This window comes from Lagenorhynchus albirostris, chromosome 4 (assembly GCF_949774975.1).
Source record: "Lagenorhynchus albirostris chromosome 4, mLagAlb1.1, whole genome shotgun sequence".
NCBI classification, from domain to species: Eukaryota; Metazoa; Chordata; class Mammalia; order Artiodactyla; family Delphinidae; genus Lagenorhynchus; species Lagenorhynchus albirostris.
In genome coordinates this window covers 75,480,354-75,506,566 of record NC_083098.1, presented here as the reverse complement: position 1 = coordinate 75,506,566, position 26,213 = coordinate 75,480,354, and the positions used below count along the sequence as shown (strand labels likewise).

Genomic DNA, 26,213 nt, shown 5'->3' with positions numbered 1-26,213 from the left:
TCATTTTGAAGATCTCCTCCTGGGAGGACCTGCTTTTCAGGCTTAGTGAATCAGTCCTCTCTACCCTGTTGTCAGTAAAGGGAAGTCAAATGGCCTAATTCACGATCAAGGAAAGAGGCCCAGGCCCAGCTGGTGGCATCCAGAGGTTCGTCCCTGATCCGCTTGTATGGCTGGATTCAGAGCCAAAAGGAGGTTCAGAGACGCAGGCTGGTGTTTCCAAACTTCACCTTTTCACTGAGGACTCTTTCCCCTTGAAATCTGTCACGGGTCCCCCGCCCTGCTGGGCCCACACACAGAATTGCTTCTCAGGCTGTGTAGTTTGACAGTGACAGTCAGACCTTTGTTTCACAAGGGAGGATGCGTGAGCTCGGAGAGGAGAAGTGGCACGACTGGCTGGAGGTGGCAGTTAGGTGGTGGTCCTCAGAGCCAGGTCAGAACCCGGGGCTCCTGATGACAGCTCCTGTCACCTTCCTCAGAGTCCCCTGAAGCCAGGGGTCCACAGCCGGCAACGGGTCCACAGGGGACTTGGTCTACAGACCCACAGCCAGCAGCAACGACTGGCGCTGCCCTCCACCTCGGCTGGAATAGAAGCCTACAGGGGGGACACCAGGAAATGCCGGCCGCGTAACACCTAGTTTGACGGGAGCTGCAGCTCCTCCCCAGTTGCTTGAGGCTCGAGTTAGGATGTTGAGAGCACTGATGCTTTTGTCTCCTGTAGCTGCTGACAGCTGCCTCTGCCCTATGATTCTCCCTTAATTATGTCATCGGGAAAGATCAAAACTGCAGGCCTGGTTCTACATAAAACACTCTTTCTGACTACTTTCAAAACCCATGACCTTAATGCATTTTCCCTAATGAACTATGAGTTCATGAATGAGTACTCAACTCTCTAGGAACAATACAGCAAGAATTAAAATTATTTCTAAGTATTGCAGAACATGATACACAAAGCAATTTAGCTGCCAGAGGAAGCTGGAGACGTTGTAAATGTGGGTCTTTACCCCCCACTGGGAGTTAATTTAATGTAAGCAATTGGGCTTTGCTGTAAGGCTGTGGGCAGCAGCCTTCATCTGTCAGCTCCTGGTGCTAACAGAGCTTGGGTGACCGAGTTCAATTAACGTTTAAACTATCTTGATTACCTTAAGTAGGCTCTATCCACAAGTATTTGTTGGAACAGGTCTGGTGACAAGGAAATGGAAGTTCTTAAAAAAAAATCATTTTGAGCAAAGAAAGATTTGGAAATTATCATCAAAGCTGCTGGTTTTCTCTCTCTCCTCCCTCTCCCTTTCTACTCTTTTTCCCAACAGATTTACAAAAACCATGCTCCCAAATCTAACCGATCAAGGATGTTGATAGTCTGAAAGGACATACCCAGTCACACTTGGAAATGTTAATTAGAGCTACAATAATGAGACCCTAGTGACCTTCCCTTTGAGAGTTACAGTAATTTTTAAACTGCCAAACTAGTGCTGGTCTGAAAAGAAAGTTTTTCAATATTGTGTCCTTACTTAAGGACTAAAGGATATAGTATCATTTACCAAGTGTTTATTATATGCTGGCCATTGAGCTAAGCAAGTTGCATGACACTTTGTTGTTTGTTTAGTCCTCACAGCAACCCTTTGAACTAGATTATTATCACCCCTGTTTTTTTGGATGATGAAATACTAAAGCTCAGAGAAGTCAAGTAACCTGGCCAGGTCACACAGCTAAGTAGTGAAGCCAGTCTCTTTACTGATATGAAAAGGATGGATAAAACCATGGGCGTTCACCATACTAACTGCGGGTTACTTACTGAAGCAATGAGATCCTAAGGCCCTTTTTAAAAGCTTTGTTGCCTCACAAATCCTGTACCAGCCTCACTGAGTCATAATACCTCACCCCACTGTGGAGTAATAGCTTCCTGGAGCACCTGAGGAAATCCATTCTCTCCTACTTGAAGCCCCTGCACACATAACACAGATGCCATCTTCATCTTCCTGAAACGCAGCTTCCATCCTGCTATAACTCTATGCAAAAGCTTCCAGGTGTGTTCACTGCCCCAAGTCAAGACTCCTAAATGGCATCCAGAACCCTTCTAATCTGGCCTTAACCTCGTCTCCCACTACTTTCCAACACACAGTCGAGATGGGGATGCCCATCCAGGTCATAACCACTCCTTAAACACGGATTACACCGTCCCACTGGGAAGAGGCGCGCCTCTCTTGACAGCTGTCATTTTTGTTTATTTATATCTCACTCTTTCTGGTATTTTATTTTTTGTCTTGAATGAACTTCTTGGAACCAGGAGCTGGATTTTATAATCTTTATATAAAAGTACAGAGCTTACCTATATAAACAGCTCATACAACTCAATATCAAAAAAACAAACAACCTGAGTAAAAAACGGGCAGAGATCATGAAAAGGCATTTTTTCCAAAGAGGATGTACAGATATGGCCAACAGGCACATGAAAAGATGCTCAACATCGCTAATCACCTCACACCTGTCAGAATGGCCATCATCAAAAAGTCTTCCAGGGCTTCCCTGGTGGCGCAGTGGTTGAGAGTCCGCCTGCCCATGCAGGGGACACGGGTTCATGCCCCGGTCCGGGAGGATCCCACATGCCGTGGAGCGGCTGGGCCCGTGAGCCATGGCCGCTGAGCCTGCGCGTCCGGAGCCTGTGCTCCGCAATGGGAGAGGCCACAGCAGTGAGAGGCTCGCGTACCGCAAAAAAAAAAAAAAAAAACGGGTTTCCCTGGTGGCACAGTGGTTGGGAGTCCGCCTGCCGATGCAGGGGACACGGGTTCGTGCCCCGGTCCGGGAAGATCCCACATGCCGCGAGCGGCTGGGCCCGTGAGCCATGGCCGCTGGGCCTGCGCGTCCGGAGCCTGTGCTCCACAATGGGAGAGGCCACAGCAGTGAGAGGCCCATGTACCGCAGGGGGAAAAAAAAAAAAAAGTCTTCAAATAACAAATGAGGGCGAGGATGTGGAGAAAAGGGAACCCTAGTACACTGTTGGTAGGAATGTAAATTGATGCAGCCACTATAGAAAACAGTATGGAGGTTTTTCAAATAACTAAAAATAGAACTACCATATCATCCAGTAATTCCATTCCTGGGTATATATCCAAAGAAAACAAAAGCATTAATCTGAAAAGATACATGCACCTCAGTGTTCATAGCTGCATTATTTACCAAGATAGGTTGCTTCCATAGCTTGGCTAAGTGTCCATCAACAGATGAATAGATAAAGAAGATGTGGTATGTATACAACAGAATACTACTCAGCCATAAACAAGAATGAAATTCTGCTGTTTGCAACAATGTAGATGGACCTGGAGGGTATTATGTTAAGTGAAATAAGTCAGACAGAAAAAGACAAATATTGTATGTTATCACTTACATGTGGAATCTAGAAAATAAAAACAGAAACAGATTCACAGATATAGAGATCAAACTAGTGGTTACCAGTGGGGAGAGGGAAGAGGAGAGGAACAAAATGGGGTAGGGGATTAAGAGGTACAAACGACTATGTATAAAATAAATAAGCTACAAGGACATATTGCACAGCACAGGGAATATAGCCAATGTTTTATAATAACTATAAATGAAGTATAATCTATAAAAATATTGAATCACTATGTGGTACATCTGAAACTAACATAATATTGTAAATCAACTGTACTTCAGTAAAAAAAAAAGTACAGAGCCTAGGCCAATGTCTTACACATAGTAATATTTTATTTTAAAAGTTTCTCCAATAAACCTGCAAATCAATCTTATTCAGGTAGGAGAAAACTTTACATAGAATGGAATTAAGGAGCCTTTAATAAGCGGGGAAGACTGGCAGAAAGGAAGTTATAATCCTTTTACTCATTGCAGAAACATTCAGCAAAAACTATTATGTGTCATATATTGTGCTTGGACTTGAGAACACAAAGACTTAGATAAAGAGCCCCTGCCCCCATTGGTACAGTTACGACGAAAGGTGACATTGCCATAACAGAGATACAGGTGCTTTGAGAACACAAAGGAGAGAGGACTGAGGGAGTCAAGGAGGGCTCCCAGGAGGAGGCAAAGCCTATGCTGAGCCTGGAAAGAGGAATTAGGATGCCAGCTGAAGGGGCGTGAGAGTACAGGACGAACAACAACATGGAAGTGAGAGAGACACAGTATTTATAGGACAGCAATAAGTTCAGAGTAGTCAGAGCATGTAGCGTGTGTACAGGGTGAGAGGGGATAAGCAGGGGTCTTATACGACTGCTCCAAGTTCTCTGAGAACATGATAAGGACGGTGGTTTCGGATTTACCTCCCAACCTCGAAGGAGTGGAGGGTGCTTAATCCAGTGGGTAAACGAGTGGGCTCTGTAGCCAGAGGACCCAAGTTAAAATCCTAGGTCTGCCATTTTCCAGATGGGTGACTTTGGACTAGCTACCCAATCTCTCGGAGTCTAAGTTTCTTCTGTAAAATGAGAATCACGATCACTGTCCTTAGCACTGTGACCTTTAAATGACTTAAAGCACTACCTGGCACCCAGGAAAGCTCAAAAAAAAACTGAAGCTACTATTATTACTGCTGTAAAGGTCTAATATTAGATGAAAAGAAAGGACAGGACAGTATTTTCTCAGCTCCATTTATATTGGGGAAAACACATAGGATATGATCCATAAACTTCCTTTGCATAGATTCTAGAACCAAATTAACCTGGATTCCAAGTTTAGAAGGGTAATTTGGGGCAAGCTAAGTAACCTCCTGGTGTCTCAGTTTCCTCATCTGTAAAACACGGATAATAGTAGTAGCTACTTCAAAGAGTTGTTGAGGATTAAATGAGTTAATGCATGGAAAACACTCAGAACCACACATCACACAAAGTGGTAATAAGAATAAATACCTACATAGCATTTACTATGTGCCAGGCACTGTTCTAAATGTTCTTCACTTAACTGTATTATTCTTGGGACTTCCCTGGTGGCGCAATGGTTAAGAATCTGCCTGCCAGGGCAGGGGACACAGGTTCAATCCCTGGTCCGGGAAGATCCCACAGGCCACGGAGCAACTAAGCCCATGAGCCACAACTACTGAGCCTGCGCTCTAGAGCCCACGAGCCACAACTACTGAGCCTGCATGCCACAACTACTGAAGCCCGCGCACCTAGAGCCTGTGTACCGCAACGAAGAGTAGCCCTCGCTCGCCACAACTGGAGAAAGCCCACACGTAGCAACGAAGACACAAAGCAGACAAAAATAAATAAATTGAGGCATAATTCAGTTAAAAAAAAACTATATTATTCTTTATATGCACTAAGCTAGCATCTGAAGGTAAGGGTTCCAAAACCTTTTCCCTCAATCTATGTAAGAAGAGAACAATAATTTCTGTCTTTGGTTACTTATGCAAGAAGAGGCCAATCAAGGTAAGAAATATTTATGCCCTTGGGAAGAGAGGTGTCATAGAAAGCGGGGGGTGGGGGCGGTCTGGTTGTCATCACGCCTGGAGTCGTCATTCCGGAAGCCCAGCCTTACTGGGAGGCCACTTACCGTCAGGGGCAGTGGTGTTTTCAGAATTCTCTCTGCCCTGCTCAGCTTGGTTGACAACTGTACTTCCACACTTTGTCCTTCGAAGAACACTCAAGGCTCGGTTTATTTTTTTAAAAGATCTGCTTCTGATGGTAGATCGCTCAAAGGGCCGTGCTGAGGACAGGAGAGAAGGGAGGGAGAGTAGCTACGCATTCACAGAAGTCCTCTTTTATGGACGCGGCTGGTAAGACACGCACAACACATCGTGAACGGTGATTACTTCTAGGTGGTGGGACGATAGAATTTGCTTAGCTGTATATTCTCAGTTTTCTACAATGCAATATGGATGGTTTATTTAAAATCTGCTTGGTTTTTTTCCTGGGCTGGATGGACTATAACAGCACTTTTCTCGAGCCACCTGGATGGGAAGGTAGGGACACCGAGGGAGTGATGAATCACTAGGTCTAACTTCAACCCCTTTCGCCAGGTCAGATTACACACATGTCTAATGATCTCAGGTCCTCGCAGTTTCATTTCACTCCGGAGAACTGGATGTTGGGTTGCTGCCCAAAACTACCAGAGCGTTTTTCCCTTGAAAAAACGTTTCTATAACTTTCCAGACAGGGCAATCCCAAGGCCAAGGAGTCCATTCCCGGACAACCACCCCCTTTGACTCACCCCTTGTTCGGTTGCTCCGGCCAGAGTCCAGGGGGCTGTTGGGCTGAGCGTCCTCTGCTGTGGACACGTAGGCAGGGTTGTCTAGGCCAGGCTCGTCTGTCATTAAGGAGATGGTGGCAGCCGCAGAAACCTCTGGGGAGAGCACTGTTGCTGTGGGGCTGGCACAGCCGTCTGGACAGCCCTCCTGAGCGTGCCTCTTCCGGTCTTTGGTGAGGCCGTAGTGGGAGGCACCTTTGCAGCTGCAACAAAACCAGCAGGAGGTCAGAGAAGGCTTTGCGCATTGTTCAACCAGGGCTCTTCAAGTCCACGTGCTTGCCACCCTTGGAAATCGACTTACTCACCCCTGGCTCCTCTCCCTTCTCACATGGACGTAAGTCAATATACACTTGCCAACCAAATGAATGAATGACTTGAAAGAACAATTTTTAAAAGATGTCTACAGCATTCTGTTAAAGCACTCTCTACACTGGCCCCTGGAATGCAAATTACGAGAGCTGTCACGGGGTCTACAAGACTGGGGCTTGAGGCTGGCAGTCTTCAACTATTTGGATGTAATTCCTTCTTGCTGGTGTTTATTTTGACCATGAAAGTCCTTAGTCACCCTCTCAGTCCCTTCTTCTGGGTTTAGTTCCCAAACCACTGACCGTAAGTACAAAGCTCCTCCCAGATTCCATATTTAACTGTCCATGGAAACAGAAATGCCCTCACTACAAAGCCACAGGAGCTGGTTCAGCTTCGCATTCTCTAGAGGCAGGCTTGCTGGTTTCCAGTCTCCACCTCTGGGGTGGTCTGAGTGGCCAGGACCAGGGGCTCGGGGCTCCCATGTGCTAAAAGTTTTCACGTCTTTTAACACTGGGAAGGTAAAACAACATTCGTGGTCTTTAAAAAGCAGGTCTCTATCCATTCACCACGCATGCTAAAGAGCAAGCGTAAGGGCCAGGACACCGAGGTTTGAGCCCATCTAAGTCCATATTTTGCTATGGACGCACTTCCATGGTCACTGGGCAAGTGGTCTCAGCTCTTAGGTCGGGTTTTGATCAGCAAATGGTGAGGATCTAACTCTCATTCACTGTGGTGAGGAAGTGCTGCAGACAGCCAAACCACCTTCCCAGGGGTTATGAAGGCAAAAATCAAATGGGCGAGTCCCTTTACGAAGTGGCCATTTGCATATAATGGATGTTAATTTATAAATGATTTTTACCAACTCAATACAGAAAACCTTATACGGTTGAGCTATTTTAAATAATGCTTTGAGAGCCTGTTTGGAGCGGTGCTCATGAATGGAATCAAACAGCAGTCTGCAGTTGATATGCACATGATTTATATGGCCTACAGAACCACATCTATGGTTTTTGTCTGGATGGGAATCCTTGCTCTGAAATTTACCTAGCTGTGTGATCTGGGACACGTTTGTTAACCTGGTTAAACTTTCTAATCTGCACATACATCTTGGGTTGCTGTAAGGTCTGGTTGACATTAAGTCAAGAGCTTAGTTCTATATATCTTGCCAGATATATAGAGAATTCTCAACAGACTGTAGCTACTTCCATAATTCAACCATTCTAAGATGCCTGTTTTGTCACATTTTAACTTCTCTGAGATTGGGATGCGTGGGTGGCGGACGGGGTCCCACAGCTTCAGGTTGCCAAGCTGCAGTCATGACACAAATGCCACTGTCCAAGGAAACATGGTCACAGGTGTCCATCTCGTCCCTTCCATTGAGTTGCCGCCACTCTTGGTACTATGCCATTGAGTTTAATTGCTCTTCAATGTCTTAGAAAAGATTACATTATGATTAAGCATTGCAATGAAAAGGTACTGTATATGTGGAAAGTCTCAAAAACGGAGCAGTGGCATGTAAATTTGATATTGGTGGTAAATATTTGTCTTTAGAAGGAGGGCATCAATTTCTGATTTTCTTGCAAAGAGACAAGCAAATGCTTTATTTGCTTAGCAAGAGAGATACCCCCAAGGAGATGAAAAGTGATGTCACACTTTGTTACTGAGATCATCCTAAAGGACAGGCCTAGTTCATGCCAAACAGTACAACTAGAGGGCAGGAGATGTCGCCATATGTGTCTGAATGGATTTCAAAGTCTGATCTGACCAACCCATGCATTGCAGGGATATCTTTAAAGGTGTTTTGGAATGATTTAACCAGTGGCAGTTTTAAAATTTTCTTGTTAGGGGACTTCCCTGGTGGTACAACGGATGAGACTCCATGCTCCCAATGCAGGTGGTACGGGTTCGATCCCTGGTGAGGGAACTAGGTCCCACATGCATGCTGCCGCAACCACGAGTTCGCATGCCACAACTAAGAAGCCCTGAAGCCACAACTAAGGAGCCTGCAAGCCACAACCAAGATCCGGAGGAACCAAACAAATAAGTTAAAAAATAAAAAAATGAAAAAAAATTTTTTTTCTTGTTGGTACATAAAATATGATGCTTCTTATAATCGATGATGATTTGATGAAATGTGTGTGTTTTCTTTTTGTGTGTGTTTGTGTGTGTGTGTGTGTGAGATACACGGGCCTCTCACTGTTGTGGCCTCTCCCGTTGCGGAGCACAGGCTCCGGACGCGCAGGCTCAGCGGCCATGGCTCACGGGCCCAGCCGCTCCGCGGCATGTGGGATCTTCCCGGACCGGGGCACGAACCCATGTTCCCTGCATCGGCAGGCGGACTCTCAACCACTGAGCCACCAGGAAAGCCCTGAAATGTGGTTTTAATATTAGTAGAAAAGGACTCTGATTTTACAACCCTACATCCTTATCTTATAGAACATGAAACAGGCCCCCGGTTTCTAATGCTAGTTTTTCCCTCACTGAAAGAGTACAAGCTCCCTGCTTGAACTGGTGAGGTTTTACTGTTCTGATTAGCTACTTTGGCTTTGAATTGTTCCGCTTAAAAATAGCAAAGTGGTTGATATGAGAAACTCAAAAATTGGAAGAAACATTGTGTGATGGAAAAAATGAAAGCCAGCGTGCATTTGAGCAGCTCCAAAGTCATAAACATACGAGTGGAACACTTCTCTGTAAGCCAGCAGTATCGGGTTAACAACGCATGGTTAGGAAGTTCCTAGGCTATTTCGTTGGACTGGAAACAGCATTTCTTTTCTTGGGGCAGCAATGCCCTTGACCATGTGCCCTGCCAGAGCAGGAAATGAATTTTCCAATTGGACAAACGGCTGGCAAAGGCACACACCATGGCTTTCTGAGGAGACACAGCATATCCCAGTGGAAAAAACAGTAGCATCTTATTCTGCTGTCACATCTGTGAGAAGAGTTAAGGTATTTAAACATCTCTGAATCCCAAGACTATGCCATTAAGAAGCCATTTCTGTTTCAAATCCTTGGGGTTCCAAAGACACAGTTGAGTCCAGGAAAGGAAAACCTCATAAAATGACTTAGAAGCCTCCCCTCTGGCCTCGTATCCCAGACATCCGTACAGTATCTGGGGAGGGTAGATTTAAACATTCAGACTCATAAACCTTGTATAAAAATGGTCTGCTGAAGAGGCTCATACTTGTGCAGTGTTGCTTGTTTCAGCTTCCTGGCTTAGCTCGGATCTGAGGCACAGGGTGATCTATGAAGGTAGCAGCTTGTACTTACTAATTATCTCTTTTGTGTTGACTAATCCCGGGGCCTCTTGATTTACAGGCACGAGTGAGGGGAGGAGGGGAAAAGAGCTGATTAGCCTTGGCCAGTACAGGAACATATGCTGAACCCTGGGTTGTGTTCAAAGCAGGCAGGATTTATTCGCCCTTTAGTTATCCCTGAGCACTAAGTACTCTCAGGTGGTGATGGGCGACGGCCATGAACTTGAAGGATGCACACAAGAAACATGGAAAACCATTTTTCAACCACTTTGGATATGCTAACTGTTCAAAGCAACTCTGACGACCAGTTGTGTTAATAACAGAGTTGAGATCCTGAGCTCCTGTATCAAAGTGAGTAGAGGCAAATCTGTCTTAATATAAGAATGCTGACACTGGGTGGGGGTGCCATGGAATTTTTGTCTTTTTTGCAAGGATAGGCGGGGGGCGGGGGGGAAGTAAGAAGAGAAAATGACCCTCCTTGCAAAAATTCCTGAGTCCATGAGTTCACTACTAATGGGGGTTGACCTGAAGCAGGATGGACCCCCGGCATACTTCACAGAGGCTCTGAGGGGCTCAGAGCTCGGCCAACCGGGTGGCACAAGCTGGTTTGCAGGGGAGGGCTCCTTTTGTTTCTTTTCTTTTCTTTTTAAGGTTATTTTTTTTTTGTAAGTCTACTGAATTTGTTACAATATTGCTTCTGTTTTATGTTTTGGTTCTTTGGCGCCAAGGCATGTGGGATCTTAGCTCCCGGACCAGGGATCGAACCCACACCCCCTCCATTGGAAGGCAAAGTCTTAACCACTGGACCACCATGGAAGTCCCAGGGAGGGCTCCTTTCTGATGACAGAAGAATAAAAGTGGTCCACGACAAACTGAGCCTCAATATACTCATTATAACAGTCTGGGTAACTACACAACCTCCCCTTTAGCCTTCTAACTTCCTTTGCATTCTTTCTTTCTCAGTTCACTTCTGAATTAGGTAAACATTGAGTCTACTCTCATACTGAGTTCACTAATTGCCCAGTCTGCTCTTACTTGAAACCAGGGCTTGCAAATTCATATGCTCATCAGGCCAGGTGGGGGACTGCGTGGAGCGGCGCTGTTCCATTTCAAGGGTGCAGCAACCTCTACAGACCTTCACTGAGTGTTGCCTCAAGAAGACCAGCCCAAGAGCCACTAATCGAGAAATGAAAGTTATCCAGATTGGAAAGGAAAAGTGAAACTGTCACTCTTTGCAATGACATGATATTATATATAGAAACCTTCAAAGACCCCACCAAAAAAACTGTTAGAATAAATGAATTCAGTAAAGTTGCAGGATACAAAATCAATACACAAATATTTATTGTATTTCGATATACTAACAAAGAACTGTCAGAAAGAGAAATTGAGAAAATAATCCCGTGTACAACTGCATGAAAAATACCTAGGGATAAATTTGACCAAGGAAGTGAAAGATCTGTACACTGAAAACTGTAAGACACTGATGAAAGAAACTGAAGATGACACAAATGGGAAAATATTGTGTGCTCATGGACTGGAAAATATTAAAATGTCCATACTACCCAAAGCAATCTGCAGATTCAATGCAAACCCTATCAAAATTCCGACAGCGTTTTTCATAGAAATACAACAAACAATCCTAACATTTGTATAGAACCACAAAAGACCCCAGATAGACAAAGCAATCTTAAGAAAGAAGAACAAAGCTGGATGCATCACGCTCCTTGATTTAAATCTATATTACAGAACTATAGTAATCAAAATAGTATGGTATTGGCAAAAAGCCAGATGTAGATAGCTGGAACAGAGTCCAGAAATACGCCCACACATATATGGTTAATTAATTTATGACAAAGGAGTCAAGAATATACAATGGGGAAAGGACAGTCTCTTCAGTAAATGGTGTTGGGAAAACTAGACAGCCACATGCAAAAGAACGAAACTGGACCCCTATCTGACACCATACACAAAAGTTAACTCAAACAGATTAAAGACTTAAATGTATGACCTGAAACCATAAAATTCCTAAAAGAAAAACAGATGGTAAGCTCCTTGATATTGGTCTTATAGATGATTTTTTGAATCTGACACAAAAAGCAAAAAAAGCAAAAATAAACAAATAAACTAAAAAGCTTCTGCACCACAAAGGAAACTATCAACAACATGAAAAGGCAACTACTGAATGGGAAAAAATTATTTGCAAATCGTATCTAATAAGAAGTTAATATCCAAAATATATAAAGAACCCACACAGCTCAATAGCAAAAAAAATAATACGATTAAAAAAAAGGAATATCTGAACAGACATTTTTCCACAGAAGACACACAGATGGCCAACAGGTACACAAAAAGATGCTCAACATCACTCTCTAATCAGGGAAACACAAATCAAAACCACAATGAGGTATCACCTCACACCTGTTAGAATGGCTATTATCAAAGAGACAAGAGGTTACAAGTGTTGGTGAGGATGTGGAGAAAAGGTGAGGATGTTCCTACTGCTGGTGGGAACATAAATTGGTGCAGCCACTACGGAAAATGATATGGAAGTTCCTCAAAAAATTCAAAATAGAACTGCCATATGATCCATCATTTCCACTTGGTATTTATCTGAAGAAATCGAAAATGCTAACTGGAAAAGATATATGCACCCCCATGTTCACTGCAGTATTACTTACTATAGTCAAGGCATGGAAACAACCTAAGTGTCCTCCGATGGCTAAATAATGAAAATGTGGTGTGTGTATATATATATATATATATATATACACACACACATACATACATACATACACCACGGAATATTATTCGGTCATGAAAAAGAATGAAATCTTGCCACTTGCAACAACATGGATGGACCTTAATGGTCCTGCATCACCCGCTGCAGGAAGAGGTGATCACTGTCAGAGAGCGGCAGGCTCTCCTTCGTGTCCTCAGACAAGGCACCTGGGAGACGGGCCATCGGGAGCCTCAAGGAACCACAGTGCTCTGGCTCAGAAAGTCTGTGTCAGGGTGCTGGTGACCCTGGGGGCTGAGGGTGGGCCTCGGCCATGTGTGCCTGGCTCCCAACTCCATCTCCAGGGCCTCCACCCTGGCCTTCCTGACACCATGCCTCCAGGGCTTTGCAACACACCCTAGCCCATCTCCCTGTTCCCAGTCTTTCCCTACCTCCCCACCATCCAATCCATCCTAACCACAAACATACCAACACAATTTCTTTTTGCTCGAAAACTTCCCATGGAAATATTTCCCAGTGCTTACCAGGTCAAGTCCCAACTCCCCAGGCTGACATCCCAGGCCATCCCTGAGCCGTATTGATCATGGCCTCACCACAGGGTCTGGCAACACAGAAGGGGGCTGGGAAGAGCTAACGTCTATTGGTCTACTGTGTACTACGCGTTACGCTTCACATACGTGGTCTTCTTCAAACCCTCCCAGTGGTCCCAGCTGTCAAGTCAGTTAAGCCACCTCCACTTTGCTGATGAGGGTGCGGAAACTTGGATCAGGCTTTCTTCCCTTCTACCTATCAGAGTGGAGCTGGGATTTGAATCCAGGCTGTGAGGTCATGCTTTCTCCCCTCCCATGGCCTGGCCTCCAGCCCAGAGCATCTCCTGCACTCCAGACTCCTGTATCAAACCGCTCATGCCACATCTTCACTCCCATGTCCAATAGGCATCTCAAACTTCACACATCCAAACACCCCAAGCCTCCCTGCTCTTCCCACCTCTTCCGCTTTACCTCACATCCTTCTTGTTGTTCAAACCGAAAACCCCAGAGTCAGCCCCGATTCCTTTCTTTTTCTCGACACCCCAAGTATAATCAAGCAAGATCTATCCAGGATCTAACGCCTTCTCATCACGTCCACCGCCACGGCCCTAGTCCAAGCCACCATAATCAAAGCCTGGGTTATTGCAATGGCCTCCTGAGAGGTCTTCCTGCTTCTACACTTTCTGCCCTGCCCCGTCCCCATCTATTCTCAACACAGCAGCGGTGTGATCCTTTTAAAATGGCTCTCCATGTTACTAAAACATAAGGTCCTCACAATGGCCCACAAGGTCCCGTATTCTCTGTCCCTGTTACTTGTACCCTCACCTCCATCCCCCGCTCATCTGGCCTCCTGCTGGTCCTCACACCTGCCCAGCACGCTCCTGCTTCAGGGGCCTTGCATTCTGCTGTCTCTCCACGGCCCGCCTCCACCCCTCTCCGCAACACTTGCTCCAGATTCCTGTCTGGTCAGCTCCCTCATCTCCATCAGGTCCGTGATTGAAGTCTACCTTCCCTGAGTACCCTTTTTAAAACAGCAGCTTTTTCCCTGGCACGTCTTAACCCTACTTATTTTTTCTTCTTCCTCCTCCCTGCTCATTTTTTCTCTATAATAGAGTACAAACTCCAAATGGGGTGGGAGTGGGGAGAGTCTAGTTCCATAATTAAGCCGATAGAACCAAACTTTAAAAACTTTATCCCTTTAGGATCAAGAAGTCTTCATCATATTGGTGGCTTGGGAAAGAGGAAGCTCATGGATTCCCATGTCCCTCCTGGCTGACGGTCAAGACACACCAGCCCTGCCTCAGCTGCCCAGTCAGCTCTGGGCACATCTTGCTCCGCGGGGCTGGAGGGGACTGGAGGGTACTGGAGAGAAGGGACAAAGTGTTGCTCACCTGGTGCCTTTCAGAGGGTCCCCATACCATCTAGATTTCCTAGAGCAGGCACTCAGCAAACATTTACTGAATTGAGCTGAAGTCCCCTTTTGGGTGTTCTGTCTATTGAAATGACCAAACTGGGAATTGATGATTCACCCCCACAGTCCTGCTAACACATAATTGTGGTTGGTTGTGATACCCATGCCAGGCTCCCTTCTTCCCTCAGCAAGCTCATGATTTCCCTGCACTCCGACTCGAGATGAGAAAAGGGAGAGGAAAGAGGGAAAAGTGAGACTTTTTAAGAATTCTTTTTTCACATACTTCTCTGATAACTTGAATAGGATTTTATTGGGTCTGGGTTGTACAACTATTACGTATATAGGAGGAATAGTCGCCATATACCTTCTTTTGATGTATTAAGCTGCTGCAACAGGATGGGTGATTTTGAAATACTTTTTTTCATTCAATGAGCACATAAGGAGGACCTTGTTTTTTTCATTCACTGAGCACATAAGGAGGGCCCCCTGACAAAGAGGGTACAGTGATGTGGAACAAGCTCAGGCTTTCAAGTTTAAAACATCTGGGTGTGAATCCTAGGTCTGCCACTACCAGTCTGCGACTTTGGACAAATTCCATGATTCCTCTGAGCCTCATTTTCCAGATGTAAAATGGGCACAAGGTTTATTTACAGTGAGATTTAAAGATTCATGCCAAGTCCCTAACGGTACCTGGAATACAGTAGCAACTCAATAAGCAGTAATCAACATAATTATTGTGTATCAAGCATAATGTTAGACACTATGGATGCAAAGAAACGTACTATATACAGTGTACGCATGCGAGGAGACTGACGTGAAAACAGAAAACTGCCACGCCACATTATCAGAGAGATGGAGGTATGAGCCAAGTGTTGGGAGAGCTCAGAGAAAGGAGTCACCTCACTCTGCTTGGGGTAATCAAGGAAGGCTTCCCAGAAGAGGTGACATCTGAGCTGAGTCTAGGAAAATGAGTGACATTGGTCTGACAGACTAGGTGTGAATGTCACATTTAAAGACCCGAAGGATGCAAGTGCACGGTAGATGCCAGGTTTACTGAGTTCGGTGCAGACTTTATCTCAAGGGGTAAAGTAGAAATGGAGAAAGTAGAAATGGAAAAAGTACAGAGCTGAAGTGAGACCAAAGAGGAGGACAGATGCTGGGGGTGGTGCTGGAGGCCGCCTGACTACCCGTCTATTGCCGCTTCTGGGGTTCAGCAGGGCTAAAGCCATGCCCGTGGGCACAGGAGACAAGTGGGCATCGAGAAGTCGGATGCCAACACGGGAGAGAGTAGGGGAGAGCAGGAGGGACGAAGGGAACAACAGAAAGCTCTAAGTCACCTCCTCACGGAGGCTCCGTGACTGTCGCTTAAAGGATCGTCTCTCCCACCAGCGCCCACTTTAACTTCCCAGCACTTAACATCTTTGGAAATGACTCTGTGTGTTTACTTACTTCTCTTTTTTGAAACACAGGCCCAGCGGCCACGGCTCATGGGCCCAGTCGCTCCGCGGCAAGTGGGATCTTCCCGGACCGGGGCACGAACCCGTGTCCCCCACATCAGCAGGCGGACTCTCAACCACTGCGCCACCAGGGAAGCCCTACTTACTTCTCTTTTAAATCACTGTCTCCCCCCAACAGTAAAAGTCCAACGTGTTTTGCTCACCACTAAATCCTCGACACTGCACACAGCGCTCACAGACACGGGGTCAGCCATGTGTCAGAGCAGCCTGAGAGATTCTGGGAACAGCTGTGTTTCTTTCTTGCTCCCTTTATTAGATGCTTTCTGTTTATGCCTTTAATTGTGCTCGCCTAGATACGTTTTATTCCCTTTCATAGATTTTACTGAGGTATAATTGACCTGTAACATTATATTAGTTTGAGGTGTACACCATAATGATTCGATATTTTTATATATTGTAAAATAGTCACCACCGTAAGTCTAGTTAACATTCAGTTAAATTTTTTTCCCTTGTGAGGAAAACTTTTAAGATCTAGTCTCTTAGCAACTTTCAAATATTCTGTGCAGATTATTAACTGTAGTTCCCATGCTGTATTAATACATCCCCATGACTTACTCTATAACTGGAAGTTCATACCTTTGGGCCCCCTTCACCCCTGCCTCTGGTAACCAATCTATTCTCTGCATCTGTGTTTTTTTTTTTTTTTTTAAGATTCCACATATAAGAGAAAGCATACAGTACTTGTCTTTCTCTGACTTATTTTACTTAGCATAATGCCCTACGCTATGTTTTTTCTAGCTCCTTTTATTAGATGATTTCTGTTTATACTTTTAATCATGCCGACCCGGATATGTTTTCATTGTTGCAGGCTGTCTTGATTCTTTTTTTGGAGGAAAACAGGCTATGTTTTTGAAATACGTGCTAATATTTCATGACTTTTTAAATGCAAAACACTAGAAATCTTTATTATGTTTAAGATAAAAATAAACGCATCCGTCATCTTCTTCCAAAACAGATGCATTTGAGCTCTCCAAGCCCACACTCCAGCAGGACCCACCCTTGCTAATTAAGTCCTGATCACTTTACTTGGAAAAGACTCAACACTAACACAACTTCTAATAATACGACCGCCCTGGTTTTCAGGCAGCCAGGTCCTAAGTACCAGAACCCTTTGGGGAATTTTCTGAGTTCAGATTGGATAACCGTATTCTATATTTCACTCACTATACCTGCAGCTTCTGAACTAATCTCTCTTTAGTTTAAGGATATTAAGTAAAGTAATTCTTCCTTGTTTGGATTTTTCTCCTCTAGATTAAAATTCATGTAACCCTGGGATCGAACGATACATGGCCACTCATGAAGCTACCAGAAGCCATACATTAAAAAAAGGTCATTAGCACTTTTGTGTACTCATGGGTGAAGCAAACATCGGTTAGTAAGTAAAAGGGTCATCAGCTAGGCAAGCCCACCATCCGGGAGTCAGCTTAGTCCCTGAGTACGAACTTGAGTGAAAGGCCCTCACCCTGCAGAACTGAGGGACTTCTTACATCACCACCAACCGTGCTCTCCTTCCTCTCATTAGCCGCATTCTCCTGCCTCCAAACCACGGGGAAAACATCCCCAGAAATTCCAACCGCCCCTGCCTCACTTGTTAATGAATCCCAGAAAGGGAAATTTAAAACAAACTGGAAAGCGACGTGGAAGCGCAGATCAAACTTTGGGTAGCTGGAACCCCAGTCCCTTGGGCCAGGTGGGGTGGGGTGAGGGGCAGGGTGCTCTTACGGTGGAATTAGCTCCACAAACAAACGGTCCAATGACAACTAAGCCAGCACACGTGGCTCAGTTTACCAAACATGCCGATGTGTTCCTGTGGGATTGATGACCCGGTGCTGTACAGGCATGAGAAACAGCTGGCCTGTCTCTGCACAGTGTCTATTTTATTTTGGGGGAGGCAGGGAAAAGCAGATACCCTTTCACCTAATGTTAACAGCTCTCCTTTATTTTTTTCTGTCAGTTTGCAGAGGTAGGTCAGTCAGACAACCCATGGCTTCATCTTTTTATCCTTCAAATCTCAACTCACATATTAATAACAACTTATAATTACAGCCAGCACTTACTGTACACTTACTATGGACCAGGCACTATTCTATGTGCTTTATGCATATTAATTCATTCGGTCCTCACATCATCCCAGTGAGGAAGATCCCTATCGCCACTTTGCTAATAAGCAATTAAGGCACAGAGAGGTTAAGTAACTTTCCCAAGGTCACACAGCTGGTAAGTGGAGGGGCTGGGATTTGAAGCCAAAGCAGACAGGCTTTTGGTTGAGGGCGTGTACCTCGGTCGGAACTGTACTCTGGTGGCTGATGATCTGGAGGCGACTGCAACGTAGCAGGCAGGGAAAAGGCAAGGAACACGAGAAGGTTCTTTATAACCACATACTCTTCACTAAAGCTATCGTTCACTGCCAGCTACTGAGTGGCTGCTATGCGAAATACAAACAGCATGAGCTGGCACGTGTGGCCCGTTCTAATCAAGTCGGCATCTTCAAGCCTGCAGCTGACAGCCGTGAGCTTTGAGCTGCTTGCGTCTTTGCTTCTGCCCTGTCAACATGGCCATTTGTCAGCAGAGCACACTTGGTGGGCCGGTGGTGGAGGGAGGCAGCTGCACGGTCCCCATGTGCCCTGAGGTTCGCTGTCTCCCTGCCGTTCTTCCTCTCCAAGCACAACCTAATTACCTGAGAAGAGGTGCAGCTCCAAGCATCCTAAGAGGCAGCTGCTTAAAACGATCTCCACCCGGTGGGTGCCTAACTTCTTGTGATTTACTTCTTCCTCCTCTAGAGGGAGCTCTTTAGTCCAGGTATTCAGATACTCAAATACACAGCATTTGTGGTGGCAACAGTTTATCAGGGGAAAAGCGGCGGACGTATCCGTCCCATGCCGCCTAGGAGTGCGTCATCTCCTGTCCTATTAATAACAAGTCATAATAGTAATCACCTGAGCTGTTACTTATTCCATGTTTGGTCTTTATCACCAGGCGTAGTAGCGGGGCTTGTGCTATCAAACACTGCCCCAGCTGGCTTATATTATCCCCATTTTACAGAGGGGGAAAACGAGGCTCAGAGAGGTTAAGTAATTTATCCAAGATGACACAGCACTAAGGTAAAGGAGCTGAAAATTAAACATAGCTCTGTCTGGGATTTTGTTGCTGATTTAAACCGTGTGTAACTATCAAGTTATCTTGGTCCTTAACATGCGTCAGGCGGTTTTAGGCACTTTCCCCTCTGTTCATTCAATCCTTACAACCACCTAATGAGGTAGACGTAATTATCATGCCCACTTTGAAGATATGGAAATGTAATACGAGGGTTCACTTGCCCAGGGTCACACAACACCTAGGGTGATTGGCCGCCCCAGCTTGCCTTTGACTGGGTTCCTGAGATGTAGGACTTTCAGTTTTAAACCCAGGCCAGTCGCAGGCAAACCAGGATGAGCTGGTCACCTTATAAGGGGCAGAAACAGAGTTTAAAGTCAGAGTCATGACTCCAAGGAACATGCTCTTCACCATGTACTCTATGACATTTGTTCCCTTTTATTTGGCCCAAAGTTTTAATAGAAACAAATGAGTGACGTGGGAGCTTTTGTGGTTTCAGGTGCCTCCCAGTGTGTGCTCAGATGACACCCTCTTAGAAGGGCCTCCAAAAGGCCACCCCCAAACCGCTGCTTCAGCTCAGCCTCGCAGCAGCCCTGGCAGGTCCAAAACACACAATTCCAGGGCTTTTCAGCAACTGGAAGAATCGACTCCACTGTTTAATTAGGAAGACCCACACTGATAGGCAGGAGTGCCTGATAAATAACCGTGCTGCTCCCTGGGGTGATGCCTAAGAATTCCAAAGCCCAAACCAGATGTGAAGTTGACAGTGGTTAATGAGGGATGGTCAAGGGATCGGGTATAGTCCACTCGCCAGGTCAATTCCTCACAGAGATGTCACAATAGTTATCCATTCTGCGAGTCTCCAGCATCTTTGAGGGTCACCGAGTTGTTCTCCTGGACGTTTTGGGGGAGGGAGAGCAGACAATTCCCATACCATAGATGATTGGAGTTTTCCGTCAACTGTCCATGGATATGAGTGAGTGAGGGGGAGAGAGGGGGGGAGAGAGGGGGGAGAGAGGGGGGGAGAGAGGGGGGGAGAGAGGGGGGGAGAGAGGGGGGAGAGGGGGAGAGAGGGGGAGAGAGGGGGAGAGAGGGGGGGAGAGGGGGGGGAGAGAGGGGGGAGAGAGGGGGGAGAGAGGGGGGAGAGAGGGGGAGAGAGAGGGGGAGAGAGAGGGGGAGAGAGAGGGGGAGAGAGAGGGGGAGAGAGAGGGGGAGAGAGAGGGGGAGAGAGAGGGGGAGAGAGAGGGGGAGAGAGAGGGGGAGAGAGAGGGGGAGAGAGAGGGGGAGAGAGAGGGGGAGAGAGGTTGTTTTCTCTTCGGCTAACATTTAGGTTCATGCAATTCTTGGTTCCATTCAGAATCATCATCTTTACTTTTCTTCCCCCCCCCTCGTTGCGGAGCACAGGCTCCAGACGCGCAGGCCCAGCGGCCACGGCTCACGGGCCCAGCCGTTCCGCGGCACGTGGGATCTTCCTGGACCGGGGCACGAACCCGTGTTCCCCGCATCGGCAGGCGGACTCTCAACCACTGCGCCACCAGGGAAGCCCTATCATCTTTACTTTTAAAACACTTCGAAATGACCAAAGTCCAGCTTCTCGTGTTTTGGAAACTGGGCTACGTATCAATTGTGCTTTCTATTTCAGGGTTGAGTAGGACATGTTTTTAGGGGAATGGGAAAGGGTGGATTTCACGGTGGTGAGGGTTTCTAAATATCGGAACTGACCGCCCAGTAAGGTTTTCCGACCAACTCTGAAAGCAGCCTAGGCTTCCAGCTGCCTGGGATGAGTCTTTGAGGGCCCCAAATTTCTATGAAGTCTGCACAACCCTGGGGGCTGTTCAAAGGTGACAGCTTGGCATGGGGATGGGGGAGGGGTGGGAGAAGGTAGCAGGGTATTCGAGTGGAAATCATTTCCAGATGACATTTTAAAGCGTTTCCTTCTTTCCTCAAAGTGCCCTCCCATTCCAGCCCTTAGGATAATTACGAAATGCTCCAGTTTTTCCAAGCGCTTTTTGGGCTGGGTGTCCGGAGCCCTCCTGGATACACTTTACACAACTCTCAGGTACTGAGAAAGTGGGTTCCTCCTCACTCTGTGTTTGAGAATATGTCATGCAAAGATATTTGCCTCTTTTGCGCCAAATCTTTTTGCATGAAACAAAACTCCTATTTTTCCAGCTAGCTTCTACTTGCTAAATGAGCTGCTTCTCCCTTGCAATATATTAAGGAAACAACCTGACTTCTGTGAATCATATTTCATTTCCCCAAAATTGTGTTATGCAAATGGCAGAGGGAGAAGATGCAGGAAATCCTGACTCTCTTATTTACTTATTGGATAATAGACCACCTCTTTCTCCCTCTCTCTTGTCAGGCCTACTTTTTGGCTACGGCTCTGCCCGATTTCTTTGGTGTGGCACACAGTCACTGCACTCGACAAGGCTTCTGCAGTGGAGCACATCTGCAAACTGTCCCTCCTCGTACGCAATGACCTCCACCACGGGCCTCTCACTTGGATCTGTTTGAACGGTGGCCACTCCGACTCATTTTATCCAATGATAAATCTAATCTCACGTCTCATTTCTCCGTGGACGCTTCATAGTAATCTCTCTGTTCTCTGAACTCATTCCTTCCTTCCACAAATATCCGAGTGGCTTCCAAACGTAAGCCCCAAGGCTAGGTGCCCCTAAGACTCTGCCCTCTAGTAGCTAGTGATCTAGCACAGAAACAAGACAGGCAGATGAACACACATGGTCTGAACCACACCTGCTTAACCCCAGGACTCAGTGTTTCATTACATGTTGACGGACACCGGTTACATCTCTTTGACTAGATTGCAAACCCCCTGAGACCATGTCTCCTGTATCGTCCACCATGCATACACAGCTGAGGGCATGATAGATATTCATGAAATACTTCTTAGTTTTATTAGAATCAAATAGAAATAGTCCCTTTGTTAAATTTCAAAAGCAATAGAGGTTCAGAGAAGAAATTTTTGAAAATATAGAAAAGAAAAAACCCATAATTCTACCCCCAAAGAAAATTCTTGCTAGTCTGTTAGTATTCTTCTAATCTTTTTTTCTAATCTCTTTTTAATACATAGACACACATATACATGTTTATCTTGTGTTTCTTCCATAACTGGACCAAATGCACATTCTTAAGCCATTTGAGATTAGTAAATAAATCTATTATCAGTGTATGGACATGCTTGTTCCCCTATCCAGTGGTTCTTAACCTTATGAACAGAATCACCTGGGAAGATGTTTTTAAAAATCCAGCCTATCAGGTACTTTAGACAAATTAAATGAGAATCTCTGAGTGGGTCTACCATACATCAGTGTTTTGTAAAGCTCCCTGGTTGACATCTCAACCAGATGTCAACTGGTTGAGAACCACTACCAATCCTTTCCATCTCACTGATTATTTTAACTGATTGAGTTACAGAATCTGCTTAGGACTGCCCATTGGCCAATCACTGCTGTGTGAATTCTTGAAATCATACATTTCTCACTCTTGATGTCTGAGTGACCAGGTGTCCCGGCTTCTAGGGTACCACTGAGTTATTTCCCTCACTCCTTCCAGAAGGCTGTGCTGGGAACCATCTTAGGAGATAATGTCTGGGGTAGTGGGAACTGGGTGTACAGTTCCCTCAGGGAAAGAGGTGGGGTGGAATAGGGTTTCTTTCCCTGCTACGGCATCATCTGGACTTGCAAAAGAGAAGGATTATGTCTCACTGCCATTTACTCCACTGGAGAGCATCCACTTAACCCTGACCTTCCACAGGGCATGGGCTGGGCCGGAGGCGTGGGAGTGCGTAGGGGGTGGTGGCTACAACGTGCTGCACAAATCAGTGTTTCATCTAAAACGCAACTAGTTGAATTCTTACCGTGTTCTTTGCATGATATACTTAAGATATAATCAGGCAAACAACCCATTAAGAGATGGCCAGCATGATCACAGCATATTCCCAAAACTTACAGATAGCTCGAAGGGTAAATCGAAAGTCCACCTCAATAAACACAGTGATGGATTTTTATGGCTTAAAATAAGCCACGTTAAAGTTTTCTCTATTATCCTAGATGGTTAAAACTTTTTTTTTTTTTTTTTACGGTACGCGGGCCTCTTGCTGCTGTGGCCTCTCCCATTGCGGAGCACAGGCTCCGGACACGCAGGCTCAGCGGCCACGGCTCACGGGCCCGGCCGCTCCGCGGCATGTGGGATCTTCCCGGACCGGGGCATGAACCCGCGTCCCCTGCATCGGCAGGCGGACTCTCAACCACTGCGCCACCAGGGAAGCCCGGTTAAAACCTTTTAATAGAACATATTGGGTTCTCTTTCAGCTCTAACTTCTATAAGCCTAAAATAATAAATCCCTATTGGGAGCTATGCTGAGTGCTTGATATATGGTAGGCTCTCAATGAACACTTGTTAAGTGATGATGCAGGAAGATTTTAATAATTAGATTCCTGATTCCAACAACCTACGTAAAAATGTCACTCTGTTCCTGGTTTGATAGTCATTTAAAATTGAAATAACTCTAACAATACTCCTAACTTTTCCATCATCCCATTTATTTCCACACACTCTTTTAAAAATCTTCCCAGGTGACTCTATGGTTCATCCAAGGTTAACAGCCACTGGATAGGGGAAAAGGCATGTTGATACACTGATAGTAGGGTCCTTTCCACACCCCTTCTCCCACTCTCCTTTCACACACACACACACACACACACACACACACACACACACACACACACACACACACACACACACACACACACACACAGCTTATAAGATCCTTGAAGTGGGTAAATGTCTTAAGGTACTATTTACTAACCATGTGTTCTTAATGATTTCCAATCAGCAGAGTTTAGGGTTTGCATCCTGTTAAACGTTCTGTCTGTACCATGACCCTTCAACACTTCAGTGTTCGGTTTCGACCATTACTACCCTGACTGAATCCTAAATGTGGCAATAGCCCCGACTTTCTATCACTTGTGAGCTCAGAAGTTGCCTTTTTGGTTTCAATCCATTTGATTCGTTTTCCTTTTATTTCTCTAGGAATTCAACAATCCCTAGGGAAGGGATAGCACAGAAAGGGAAAAGAAAAAGAACATAAGGGAAACCTAAATTTTGGCCGCTTGCCAACCATCTAATTTATCACTCAACCTGTTCATGACTAAAATCTATCATCGGAGAACTGCACTGAAATCAATGGGGGTCAAACAGTTTAATCTGTCCAATTATTCCACAGGGAGTAAACAGAATTCCCAGATTTATTAGGACAACGTGGACTTCCAAGTTGTTCAATCCAGCTTTTACCCATCTGCCAACACTGGGAGTTGGAAATAGGGAAGTCAAGTCACAGAATATTATATAAAACCACGGGAACTCACGTCTCTATAGGATGGAATTTGGTGCCAACATCTTTTGGATCTGAACTCTTAGATATTTTAAACTTTTATTAAGATGTTAGGCATTTCATCTGTTATGAGTTGTTATTATCATATAAAAATTGCACAGATCTCCAAGCAGGTTAAGTAACAGGATCCTCTGGAAATCTTCCAAGGAAAGACCAAGCTAGGCATGGGTTTATGTTCCTGACTAAGAATAAGTAAAGGATTGTTATAGACAAAGAATATTACATTTTTATCTTTGAAAATGAGTATCTCAAGCTGTATAAGGAGCTTTCAAGGATGAATATGCACATCTCATGTAAAATTAGATAGTGGTCTACTAGAAGGAAACCATGGATTTTCTGGTTCATAGGTGAACTTGGAAGTATAGTTTTGGCCTCTTCAAATGAAGACAGGCCCAGATACATTGCAGAAATCACTCTGGATTCAGATAGTTTCACACACTCTTTTCCAGCTGTCCTAAAATACCCGCTGAGGGCTCCATTTACACTGTTCCCCCATCTTCCTTCTTGCCTGTCAGTGACAGAGGATTTGGGTATTTAAGGATTTCATTAATTATAATACTTAGAACTGATTTTCAGAAGAAAACTTTTTCTATTAACTTGTCATCTGGCTGGTCGGCCTATTCTTAAATTGACCATCAATTGGATTACATAAAACTGACATTTTGGATAAGAGCCTTTGTTCTCCCAGAAAACCAGGAGATCTGGCTCACTAACATCTGTTCTCTTAACATCAATAGCATCGATGTGTTTTGGAAGATATGGTTTGATAAGAAACACTCCCAATGTTTAAACTAAGGTGGGCTTTCCCCCACTGCCCCCGTTTTAAAATTATAGTCAACAAAGCTTTCATTGGACCTTGGTAGCACTATGGTCATTATCTTGTTGAAATTTTGTGGTGATTTGAAGAGCTAGTGATGGAAAGTGAGGTTTCCCGTCCCAGGAATAACCAATGAGCCAGGTTGGAAGCAGGACTCAGCTGGGCGGACATTTGTTGAGCCCTGTACTACTCTTTCATACGTGGTCTCTTTCACATTTACTGGGCAGCCTACGTATTGTTGGGTCTCCATTTCATAGATGGCGAAACAGATTCAGAGACACTAAGTCACTCACCCAAGATCACACAAGAAGACCACGATCATTTTCCTGGAAGTCATTCAATTCTAACAGCTGGTAAATGGCAGATCAAGAAATGAAAAACGGGTCCATATGCCTTCAAGCCCGTATCTTACTGTCGGTCAACATGACCTCTAGAACTGATCCAATACCTGGGAAGTTCACCGCATTTCCTAAGGTTTAGGGGAAACACACACAGTTGGGCAGTTTGGATCCTGCACGAAGGTGCCCAAGCGAGGGCTTGGGGGGGGTCAACATCCAGCTAGTGCTTTGCCTCCCGAGCCAAGTGCAGCAGAGGATTCATCTGCCAAGAGGTAGGGGCCCTTTTTGTAAAAAAATTAAAAAGTCTCTGTCCACTTGCGAAGGGGTTGCTTTATTCTAATTTGCACATGATCTAAAGGAGGTTTAGTGTGGAGGGAATCTTAGAGTGCACAGGTGGGAATTTCTGCTTGATTTGGAAGCTTCCAGAAAGCTCTCGTGTGTAGCACAGACAGTAGTCATCTATATTTTGTAGCCTCTGCAGCCGCAGGGCCTTCACATACTCTCATGCTTTTCTTTCACTCTCATATAGAGCTCCGAGAGCCACTCGATGTGGGCTATGGGCCCTCCTTGTTACGGATTTTTAA

The 26,213-nt window shown here is 45.3% G+C and overlaps 1 protein-coding gene across 4 annotated transcripts in view; it reads right to left on the bottom strand.

Annotated features, from left to right (window-relative positions):
* The window catches only part of LNX1 (ligand of numb-protein X 1), a 200,365-nt gene that overhangs the window by 41,836 nt on the left and 132,316 nt on the right, over positions 1 to 26,213 (bottom strand). For all 4 annotated transcript variants that reach the window (XM_060148166.1, XM_060148163.1, XM_060148164.1 and 1 more), the window contains exons 3-4: positions 6,172 to 6,410; positions 5,515 to 5,667 (exon numbers count right to left, since the gene is read on the bottom strand). In XM_060148166.1, the coding sequence (XP_060004149.1) occupies positions 5,515 to 5,667; positions 6,172 to 6,410 (392 nt within the window). The remainder of the gene's footprint in view (positions 1 to 5,514; positions 5,668 to 6,171; positions 6,411 to 26,213) is intronic.